The 12,031-nt window shown below is 38.6% G+C and overlaps 2 protein-coding genes across 3 annotated transcripts; both read right to left on the bottom strand.

Moving 5' to 3' along the window:
• Positions 1 to 306: 306 nt before the first annotated feature.
• Positions 307 to 732, bottom strand: LOC148161554 (keratin-associated protein 9-3-like). Its single transcript, XM_088020785.1, has one exon. The coding sequence runs from the start codon at positions 730 to 732 to the stop codon at positions 307 to 309; it is 426 nt and encodes a 141-aa protein (XP_087876911.1).
• Positions 733 to 2,952: 2,220 nt separating this feature from the next.
• On the bottom strand, positions 2,953 to 3,420 carry LOC114198462 (keratin-associated protein 9-3-like). 2 transcript variants are annotated; one of them, XM_088020784.1, is made up of 2 exons: positions 3,314 to 3,420; positions 2,953 to 3,223 (listed from the first exon to the last, which is right to left on the bottom strand). In XM_088020784.1, the coding sequence occupies exons 1-2, from the start codon at positions 3,418 to 3,420 to the stop codon at positions 2,953 to 2,955; spliced, it is 378 nt and encodes a 125-aa protein (XP_087876910.1). The 2 variants fall into 2 exon arrangements, with proteins under 2 accessions (XP_087876910.1, XP_027945686.2); XM_028089885.2 differs by having other exon boundaries at positions 2,953 to 3,420.
• Between the last annotated feature and the right edge of the window lie 8,611 nt (positions 3,421 to 12,031).

Raw genomic sequence — 12,031 nt, 5'->3', positions numbered from 1 at the left:
TGTGGGTAGTTCTCAAGAATTAATTCCACAGTATATCAGTAATTTTCAATCCTGCAGAAAAATCAGAAATAGTATATCCAAAACATTTTGATAGTCAGCTGGTGGGTTCACAAGCATTTCTGTGTCGGCAGTGGACAGTCAGGGTATTCACTGCAGAATGAAATCAGATAAAACTCATATACTTGGTAGCCCCCATAACAAAAATGCAAATGGAAGTCTAAGAACTTGTGGTGGTCCAGGGGTGGTTGAGGAATTACGCTATTCAGATCTTGTGTCCTGGGCAACTGGAAATCAGCAGCCTGGCTTTCAGCAGGTGGGCTCACAACAGGTGGGCTGGCAGCAGTAGCAGCAGCAGGCTGGGCGGCAGCAGGACTGTCCACAGTAGGATGGGCGGCAGCAGGGGGCCTGGGCATGGTGCAGCTGGCAGCAGGTTGGGGGCGTGCAGCTCACCACACAGCAAGGGGGCAGGCAGGTGTCCTCCACGCGGCAGTCAGGGCGGCACCACCTGACTCGGCAGCTCACAGCTCCGCAGCCACCCTCCTGGCCACCATCAGTGCCACAGCTGGTCCCACCGCAGCTGGGCTGGCAGCAGGTTGGCTGGCAGCAGCTGGTCTGGCAGCTGGGCTGGCAGCAGCTGGTCTGGCAACCGCTGGGCTGGCAGCAGCTGGAGCCACAGTTCCCACTGGTGGAGCAGGTGGGAAATCCACAGAAGCTAGTGGAGCAGCAGGCCATGGTCAGGCGCTGGGTTGAGAGTTGGGTTGCTTGTAGGTGTTTTGGTGGTAAAGTCTATGTCAGGCACGCCTTTTATATATCTGAGCCAGCTTCTACTTATAAAATTCTTAACATCCTTGTTTTTGTTTAAATTTGTTCCTCATTGGTTCTCTGATTGGCTTACATTGAAATACTTATGACCCATTATAAGCAGCAGTTTAGAAATTACTTTGTTTTATAGTTTCATTTGGACTCCTCATATTGGTCCTTTGCTCTTTGGAATACATTTGTGGTTTTCCATGTTCAAAGAGTCCTTCCATTTTAGTCCACGTCAACACCCTCATTTTGTAGAGGTGGTTATTTCACGTGACACTCTGTCCATATGTCTAAGGCTAAGGCTAATTGTGCTCTTAGGTTTAACTATTATTTTTTCCTTCTGTCTGTACAGACTGAATTCTGTTGAATTTAGGCCTGTGGAACATCCCCTGAATTGAAGAGTACCTTTGGTCATACATAATTAAAAGCTTCCCACTAATTTACTCCAACATCAAATCAAATTACTATTATAGTTCCTTTGATTTCAATCAGTTTGAAATATGTAAATATTATTCATATTCTAGGTCAGAAATCTTTTCTTGTGGACAAGTGACAGTTTATATAAAGGTATCTTGCAGAGTGCTTAGCTTCAGGTAGAACTTTAATAAATGCTTACCAAATCTGATTTTGAATGGGTGGAGTAAAAGACATGATTCATGGACACATGTACTGCTTGTAAATGATTTAATAGAACTTTCAAGCTGTAGTGCCTCTCATGGAGGAGTCTTTGTTATTGTCAAAAGAGAGTAGGAAGTGATGAAATATTTCTCTACTGCTGGAATAGTTGAAGCAAGTCTCAGGGAAAAGCATCTGGGAGTTATGACATTTTGAAGAATGTACTGCCATCTACTACTATATTCTTTGAAATGCATTTGATCTAGCATTGTCGATTATGTTTGATCTGTCATTGCTAGCAATTAAATGATAGAGGTAAGTGCTGGGAGCTTGTAAATAACTTGAAAAATATTTTTCATAAAGTGTCCTATATTTTGTTCTATTGTATTTTATATATTGCACTAAAATACTTAATGTGGAATTAAAAAATTAAATGGCAAAAGTATTTTTTTTTTGTTCTAGATTTATGTTAACTTCCTAAGAGAACATCTTTCAAATTGGGTTGCAAAGTGCAACATACATAGTTTGAGATTTCTAATGCATGTGTCTGACCAATGGTGATGGTAGAACTCACAGGGTATCTCCCTGGCTCTTTGTTCTACCCTCATTTAGACCAGAGATATATTTTATAAGAACTCAAGTAAATGGAGATGAGCGTTGGGAGTTGAAACTTGGAGAACAATTTGGGGATGAGTGTGAAGAATATAATAGGCTAAGACATAGGAATTAAACCTAAATGCTTTTGGAAAATAGTATCTAAAAGATAGTATCTGGTAGATGTTTTAAAATTTACTTAGTAAGTAATATAATCTTTAGATATTAGGCACACATGAAGGAGAACATCTAGTGTATAAACTGGAAGGAGATTAAAATGGTAGAGGTAGGTTAGAAATCCCATAGATTTGAGCAACCTGAAAATTTTAGCCAAAAGTTACTTTACTGGTTTAGACCTAATCATAATAGGTTAGAACATTTTAAGTATTTGAATAACAATGAAGATATTTAATGCATGGAGCATTTTATTAACTGATGGATTTAAGCATAATGTAATTAGTATTTAATCTTTCTGATTTAGACTTTATGTTTATGCTTTAGGATTATTATCAAAATGCAAATCCACTCTTCTTGAATTCCAGCTAAAGATGGACAAGCTTAGAGGTAGAGGGAAGAAAATAATTCAGTTTGCTTTACACATTTAAACATTTTATTTGAAATTAAAGGGATATTCAAGGAGAAAGCAGGTCTGAAAATACATGGGGATCAAGAGATAGGGAGGAGACCAGAGATGTCACTGAATTGAAGAAATACCCTACGCTGGTGCCTTTTCCAGCAAGGCAGGATATCTAGATACTCTGATACATGCTTTTAGTGTGCTAATTCAACACATCCAAGAGGGTCCTAAGACCCATTATTTCTGAGCTTAGAAACATCATGATACTTAGCATGGGAGTAAAATTGAACCCTTCTTCAGAGATCAGAGCGGATTGTTTAGTTTCCCCTTTCATTCTTAATTAATCAGCAGCCTGGCTTTCAGCAGGTGGGCTCACAACAGGTGGGCTGGCAGCAGTAGCAGCAGCAGGCTGGGCGGCAGCAGGACTGTCCACAGTAGGATGGGCGGCAGCAGGGGGCCTGGGCATGGTGCAGCTGGCAGCAGGTTGGGGGCGTGCAGCTCACCACACAGCAAGGGGGCAGGCAGGTGTCCTCCACGCGGCAGTCAGGGCGGCACCACCTGACTCGGCAGCTCACAGCTCCGCAGCCACCCTCCTGGCCACCACCAGTGCCACAGCTGGTCCCACCGCAGCTGGGCTGGCAGCAGGTTGGCTGGCAGCAGCTGGTCTGGCAGCTGGGCTGGCAGCAGGTTGGCTGGCAGCAGCTGGTCTGGCAGCTGGGCTGGCAGCAGCTGGTCTGGCAACCGCTGGGCTGGCAGCAGCTGGAGCCACAGTTCCCACTGGTGGAGCAGGTGGGAAATCCACAGAAGCTAGTGGAGCAGCAGGCCATGGTCAGGAGCTGGGTTGAGAGTTGGGTTGTTAAGAGAAGTTTTTGAGTTTTGGCTGCACCTTCTACATCTGGCTTTTTATATATTTCCTAGAGCTGCATATTTCCCTGACATTCAGTATTGTTCCTTGATACCATTTGCAAAGTAAGTCTCTGATTGGCCGATCCCTGAGTTGTTTAGAAAGTTATTAATAGCATTTCAACAGCCTACTTTGGTCATTATTCAGTTACGTCTCATTATATTTCTTCTTTGCCCTCTGGATCATTATGGAATCCAATCAGTAACACCTCTTTATGCAAATCACATGACAGACTAGAGTTGGGCCAACCCTGGCTTGCTTTGTCATACCTTTGTTAACCTGTAGGCCAAGTTTATCTAAATTGAGCATTTTCTTCCTAAGTAGTCGCTAAATTAAGGATCAGGACTTCATAAATAGAATTTGTTAAGACTTGGAATGACTAACATTAGTGTCATCAAAACATGAGCTATCCAAATTAATCAACATCCAAAGCACTATGCCTTTCTAGAATCTGTTTGTGCAAGTTATAGGATACTAAGAGCTCTAACCAGTATTTTTGCCTTCAGCCATCAGTGTACATATTCCCAGTTGAAACCCTTAATGACTTTTGCTGGTAGCTTGTTTTCTGACTCTACTAAATTAAAAATATATGCTAGTAATGAATACGTGTTTTAACAAGTCAAACAGTACACAGACATATAAAGAAATTTAGTATTTTTTCCTCTCTTCCCCAAAACACCCATCCCCTCCACAACTAGTACTTCAGAAATAATAAATATTAACAGTTTGGTGCATATTCTTTGACACGTTTCTCCCTGCTTTTACGGACATAAACCAGCATAGATAGATAGATAGATCATCTAAGTAAAAGTTGGGGTCTATATGTATTTTTAAAAAGTTTTAATTATACTAAAATACACATAATATGAAATTTACCATCTTAACCATTTAAGTGCACTGTTCACTAGTGTGAAGTACATTCACATTGGTGTGCAATCTCGAGAACTCTTTTTAACCTCCAAAACTGAAACTCTTTGTCCATTAAAGGACAACCTTTCCATTCTCTCCTCCCTAGGCCTTTGGTAACCACTTTTTCACTCTTTGTTTAGATGAATTTGACCAACCTATGTGCCACATATAAGTGAAATTATCCAGTATGTCTTTTTAATGAATGGCTTATTTCACTTGGCATACTGTCCTCAAGATTCATCCATGTTATAGAATGTATGAGAATTTCCTTCCTTTTTAAGGCTGAATAATATTCCTTTGTTTGTATATACCACAATTTGTTTATCCATTGATGGACACTTGGGCTGCTTCCAACCTTTTGGCTATTGTGATTAATGCCCATACTACTCAAAGCAATTTACAGATTTTAAGTTTTCTGGGTAACAGCCATACTATTTCCCATAGTGGCTGCTCATTTCCATCAACAGTACACAAGTGTTCCAATTTCTCCACATCCTTGCCAGCACTTTTTGGGTTTTTTGAGATTAGACATTCTAGTGGGTATGAGGTTGTATGTCATTGTGGTTTTGATTTGCATTTTTGTAATGACTGATGATATGAAACATTTTTTAATATGCTTGTTGGCTGTTTATTTATCTTCTTTGGAGAAATGTCCATTCATGTCCTTTGCCCAATTTTTAATTGTTGCGTTGTAGGAGTTCTTCATATATTCTAGATATTAGCTTCTTATCAGATATATGATTTGCAAATCTTTCTCCCTTTCTGTAGATTGAATTTTCATTTTGTTCATTGGTCCTTCGCAAAATTAATTTTGATATAGTTCAATTTATGTGTTTTCTACTTTTGTTGTGTATGCTTTTGGTGTCATATCCAAGAAATCATTGCCAAATCCAATGTCATGAACATTTCCCCCTGTGTTTTCTTCTAAGAGTTTTACAGTTTTAGCTCCTAACTTTAGGGTTTTTATCCATCTTCAATTAATTTTTGTGTATGGTGTAATGTAAGGGTCCACCTTCATTCTTTTGCTTGTGGATATCCGCTTTTCCTAGCACCATTTGTTGAAAAGACTGTGCTTCCCCATTGAATGGTTTTGACACTCTTGTTGAAAATTATTTGACTGTACATATAAAGGTTTCTTTCTGGGCTCTTTCTCCTATTTCATTTGTCTATATGACTGCCTTTATGCCAGTACCATGCTGTTTTGAATACTGTAGCTTTGTAATATAGTTTGAAGTCAGGAAGTATGATGCCTCCAGCTTTGTTCCTCTTTCTCAAGATTGATTTGGCTATTCAGAGTCTTTTGTGGTTCCATACAGGTTTTTGGATGTTTCTTTTTTCTATTTCTGTGAAAAATACCATTGAAATTTTGATACAGATTGCATTGAATCTGTAAATTGCTTTGAGTAGTATGGGCATTTTAACAGTACTGATACTTCTGATTCATGAGCATGGAATACTTTTCCATTTATTTGTGTCTTCTTTAATTTCTTTCATCAATGTCTTCTAGTTTTCAGTACACAGATCTTTCATCTCCTTGGTTAAATTTATTACTAAGTATTTTTCTCTTTTTAAAATTTATTTTATTTATTATTTTTTAAGAGAGAGAGCAGTGGGGAGGGGCAGAGGGAGAGGGAGAGAGAGAGAATCTTAAGCAGGCTCCATGCCCAGTGCAGACTCTGATGTGGGGCTCGATCTCATGACCCTGAAATCACGACCTGAGCTGAAATCAAGAGTCTGGCAATTAACTAACTGAGCCACCCAGCACCCCTTAATTTCTCTTTCTGATAGATTGTTGTTAGTATATAGAAATGCAGCTGATTTGTATATTGATTTTTGTATCCTACAACTCTATTGAATTTGTTTAGTTTAACCATTTTCTTATTCTTTTTTTTTTTTGTGGAGTCCTTAGGATTTTCTATATATCATATCATGTCATCTGCAAGTAGGGACAATTTTACTTTTTTCTTATTTGGATGCTGTTTACTTCTTTTTCTTGCCTAATTGCTCTACCTGGGACTTCTAGTACTATGATAAAGAGAATAAATAAAAGTGGGCACCCTTCTCTTTTTCCTAATCTTAGGGGAAAAGCTTTCAGTCTTTTACCACTGAGTATGATGTTAGTTTGGGCTTTCATATTTGGCTTTTATTAGGCTGACATAGTTTCCTTCTATTCCTAGTTTGTTGAGTGTTTTGTTTTCTGTTTTTTTTATTATGAAAGAGTGTTGAATTTCATCAAATTCTTTTCTCCATCTATTGAGATAACCATGTGTTTTGCCCCTTTATTCTGTTATGTGATATATTACACTGATTTTTTTTCTGTTGAACCATCCTTGCATTCTAGGATAATATCCCATTAGGTCGTGGTGTGTAACCTTTTTAATATACTGTTGAATTCTGTTTGATAGTATTTTGTTGAATATTGCATCAGTATTCATCAGGGATATTGGTCTCTAGTTTTCTCTTCTGTAGTGTCTTTGGCTTTGGTATCAGGATAATGCTAGCCTCATAAAGTGAGTTTGAAAGTGTTCCCTCCTCATTAATTTGTTGGAAGAATTAGAGGACGATTGATTTTAACTTTTCTTTAAATGTGGGATTTACCAGTGAAGCTTCTGGTATTGGGGATTTTATTTGTTGGGAGGTTTTTTTTTATTATTATTACTGATTTAATCTTGCTAATTATAAATCTGTTCAGATTTTCTATTTCTTCCTGATTCAGTTTTGATAGGTTATGTGATTCTAGGAATTTATCCATTTTATCTAGGTTATCTAATTTTTGGCCTATCCCATATGTATTAGTCATTCTTTTAAAAACTATGCAGTATTCCAGAATATGATCATATCATACTCTGTTCACGTCCCCCTATTGATAAAATCCTCAATTGTTTTTAGTTTGTGCTTTTGAATTTAAAAAAAAATCAGAATTTTAAGCTAAAAGGGACTTTAAAGGAGTCCAGCTTTAGGTGATTATGAGAATTAAATTAAGCTAATTAAACTAAACAGGTTTCTCAAACCAGTTCTACCATTAAGTGATTCTGTGACCTCAGAAAAGTCGCTTGATTTCCCTGAACACTGTTTTATTCGTCTGTAAAATGAGATGATCTCTCGGACACTCCAGGGCTAAAATTATGTAATTGCTCTACCAGATCATTCATTCCTTAAGGGTATGATCTGCCATGTCTGATTCATTTTGGTATTCTACGCAGTGCCTTCTGCACAATCTTGAATGTAGGCACTCAGTAAATGCTTGTTGAATCAAGAAGGGAATGAATGATTGACAGTGTATTGAAATGATAAAGAGCCAATTTTGCATTTTACCCAAGTCACTTGTCATTTTATTTTCTAATTTTTTCTCAGTAGGAGCTCTTAGGTAGTGATACCTGAAAGTGTTCAGTAGTTAAAATTAAAGGAACAAGAGGACAAAACATGTTTCCATTTTTGTTCTGTTGTGCAAGGGTGTCTTCTGGGTTGGATCAGGTCTCTAGAAGTGTTGGGGAAACTGATTCTTTGCTTACATGTTATCCCTTATTCATGCTTTATAATTTCATGATTTTCATTAACTCTTTAATGAATAAAGCACTATAATCTTTTTCTATTAAAGCATTATAATCTTTTTAAAAAATTTTTATTGTTATGTTAATCACCATATATTACATCATTAGTTTTTGATGTAGTGTTCCATGATTCATTTTTTGTGCATAACACCCAGGGCTCCATGCAGAATGTGCCCTCTTTAATACCCATCACCAGGCTAACCCATCCCCCTACCCTCCTCCCCTCTAGAACCCTCAGTTTGTTTTTTAGAGTCCATCATCTCTCATGGTTCATCTCCCCCTCTGACTTACTCCCCTTCATTCTTCTCCTCCTGCTATCTTCTTTTTCTTTTTTCTTAACATATGTTGCATTATATGTTTCAGAAGTACAGATCTGTGATTCAACAGTCTTGCACAATTCACAGCGCTCACCATAGCACATACCCTCCCCAATGTCTATCACCCAGCCACCCCATCCCTCCCACCCCCCACCACTCCAGCGACACTCAGTTTGTTTCCTGAGATTAAGAATTCCTCATATCAGTGAGGTCATATGATACATGTCTTTCTCTGATTGACTTTTTTCACTCAGCATAACACCCTCCAGTTCCATCCACGTCATTGCAAATGGCAAGATCTCATTCCTTTGGATGGCTGCATAATATTCCACTGTGTATATATACCACTTCTTCTTTATCCATTCATCTCTCGATGGACATCTTGGCTCTTTCCACAGTTTGGCTAATGTGGACATTGCTGCTATAAACATTGGGGTGCACGTACCCCTTCGGATCCCTACATTTGTATCTTTCTGGTAAATACCCAGTAGTGCAATTGCTGGATCGTAGGGTAGCTCTATTTTCAACTGTTTGAGGAACCTCCATACTGTTTTCCAGAGGAGTTGCCCCAGCTTGCATTCCCACCAAGAGTGTAGGAGGGTTCCCCTTTCTCCACATCCCCGCCAACATCTGTCATTTCCTGACTTGTTAATTTTAGCCATTCTGACGGGTGTGAGGTGGTATCTGATTGAGGTTTTGATTTGGATTTCCCTGATGCCAAGCGATGTTGAGCACTTTTTCATGTGTCTGTTGGCCATTTGGATGTCTTCTTTGGAAAAATGTCTGTTCACGTCTTCTGCCCATTTCTTGATTGGATTATTTGTTCTTTGGGTGTTGAGTTTGATAAGTTCTTTATAGATTTTGGATACTAGCCATTTATCTGATATGTCATTTGCAAATATCTTCTCCCATTCTGTCGGTTGTCTTTTGGTTTTGTGGACTGTTTCTTTTGCTGTACAAAAGCTTTTTATCTTGATGAAATCCAAATAGTTCATGTTTGCCCTTGTTTCCCTCGCCTTTGGCGATGTTTCTAGGAAGAAGTTGCTGTGGCTGAGGTCGAAGAGGTTGCTACCTGTGTTCTCCTTTAGGATGTTGATGGACTCCTGTCTCACGTTTAGGTCTTTCAACCATTTGGAGTCTATTTTTGTGTGTGGTGTAAGGAAATGGTCCAGTTTCATTCTTCTGCATGTGGCTGTCCAATTTTCCCAACGCCATTTGTTGAAGAGACTGTCTTTTTTCCATTGGACATTCTTTCCTGCTCTGTCAAAGATGAGTTGACCATAGAGTTGAGGGTCCATTTCTGGGCTCTCGATTCTGTTCCATTGATCTGTATGTCTGTTTTTGAGCCAGTACCATACTGTCTTGATGATGACAGCTTTGTAATAGAGCTGGAAGTCCAGAATTGTGATGCCGCCAGGTTTGCTTTTCTTTTTCAACATTCCTCTGGCTATTCGGGGTCTCTTCTGGTTCCATACAAATTTTAGGATTATTTGTTCCATTTCTTTGAAAAAAGTGTATGGTATTTTGATGGGGATGGCATTGAATGTGTAGATTGCTCTAGGTTGCATTGACATCTTCACAATGTTGGTTCCTCCCAATCCATGAGCATGGAATGTTTTTCCATTTCTTTGTGTCTTCTTCAATTTCTTTCATGAGTATTTTATAGTTTTCTGAGTACAGATCCTTTGCCTCTTTGGTTAGATTTATTCCTAGGTATCTTATGGTTTTGGGTGCAATTGTAAATGGGATCAAATCCTTGATTTGTCTCTCTTCTGTCTTGTTGTTGGTGTATAGGAATGCCACTGATTTCTGTGCATTGATTTTATATCCTGCCACCTTACTGAATTCCTGTATGAGTTCTAGCAGTTTTGGGGTGGAGTCTTTTGGGTTTTCCACATACAGTATCATATCATCTGCAAAGAGTGAGAGTTTGACTTCCTCTGCCGATCTGGATGCCTTTGATTTCTTTTTGTTGTCTGATTGCTGTGGCTAGGACTTCTAATACTATGTTGAATAGCAGTGGTGTGAGTGGACATCCCTGCTGCGTTCCTGACCTTAGGGGAAAAGCTCTCCGCTTTTCCCCATTGAGAATGATATTCGCTGTAGGTTTTTCATAGATGGCTTTTATGATATTGAGGTATGTACCCTCTATCCCTATACTCTGAAGAGTTTTGATCAAGAAAGGATGCTGTACTTTGTCAAATGCTTTTTCTGCATCTATTGAGAGGATCATATGATTCTTGTTCTTTCTTTTGTTAATGTATTGTATCATGTTGATTGATTTGCGGATGTTGAACCATCCTTGCAGCCCAGGGATAAATCCCGCTTGGTCGTGGTGAATAATCCTTTTAATGCACTGTTGGATCCTATTGGCTAATATTTTGGTGAGAATTTTTGCATCCATGTTCATCAAGGATATTGATCTGTAATTCTCCTTTTTGATGGGGTCTTTGTCTGGTTTTGGGATCAAGGTAATGCTGGCCTCATAAAATGAGTTTGGAAGTTTTCCTTCCATTTCTAGTTTTTGGAACAGTTTCACGAGAATAGGTATTAATTCTTCTTTAAATGTCTGATAGAATTCCCCTGGGAAGCCATCTGGCCCTTGGCTTTTGTTTGTTGGGAGATTTTTGATGACTGCTTCAATTTCCTTAGTGGCAATAGGTCTGTTCAGGTTTTCTATTTCTTCCTGGTTCAATTTTGGTAGTTGATACATCTCTAGGAATGTACTCATTTCTGCCAGGTTATCTAATTTGCTGGCATAGAGTGGCTCATAATATGTTCTTATAATTGTTTGTATTTCTTTGGTGTTGGTTGTGATCTGTCCTCTTTCATTCATGATTTTGTTGATTTGGGTCATTTCTCTTTTCTTTTTGATAAGTCTGGCCAGGGGTTTATCAATCTTGTTCATTCTTTCAAAGAACCAGCTCCTAGTTTCGTTGATCTGTTCTACTGTTCTTTTGGTTTCTAGTTCATTGATATCTGCTCTGATCTTTATTATTTCTCTTCTCCTGCTGGGTTTAGGCTTTATTTGCTGTTCTTTCTCCAGCTCCTTTAGGTGTAGGGTTAGGTTGTGTATTTGAGACCTTTATTCTTTCTTGAGAAAGGCTTGTATTGCTATATACTTTCTTCTCAGGACTGCCTTTGCTGTATCCCAAAGATTTTGAACAGTTGTGTTTTCATTTTCATTGGTTTCCATGAATTTTTTAAATTCTTCTTTAATTTCCTGGTTGACCCATTCATTCTTTAGTAGGATGCTCTTTAGCCTCCATGTATTGGAGTTCTTTCTGACTTTCCTCTTGTGATTGAGTTCTAGTTTCAAAGCATTGTGGTCTGAAAATATGCAGGGAATAATCCCAATCTTTTGGTACCGGTTGAGACTTGATTTGTGACCTAGGATGTGATCAATTCTGGAGAATGTTCCATGGGCACTAGAGAAGAATGTGTATTCCGTTGCTTTGGGATGGAATGTTCTGAATATATCTGTGAAGTCCATTTGGTCCAGTGTGTCATTTAAAGTCTTTATTTCCCTGTTGATCTTTTGCTTAGATGATCTGTCCATTTCAGTCAGGGGGGTGTTAAAGTTCCCCACTATTATTGTATTGTTGTTAATGTGTTTCTTCACTTTTGTTATTAATTGCCTTATATAATTGGCTGCTCCCATATAGGGGCATAGATATTTACAATTGTTAGATCTTCTTGTTGGATAGACCCTTTAAGTAGGATATAGTGTCCTTCCTCATCTCTTACTACAGTCTTT

Source organism: Eumetopias jubatus, unplaced genomic scaffold (assembly GCF_037043125.1).
Source record: "Eumetopias jubatus isolate StellerSeaLion01/CBP00866 unplaced genomic scaffold, mEumJub1_p1.0 scaffold_160, whole genome shotgun sequence".
Classification (NCBI taxonomy): domain Eukaryota; kingdom Metazoa; phylum Chordata; class Mammalia; order Carnivora; family Otariidae; genus Eumetopias; species Eumetopias jubatus.
This window is presented reverse-complemented; position numbering and strand designations above follow the sequence as displayed.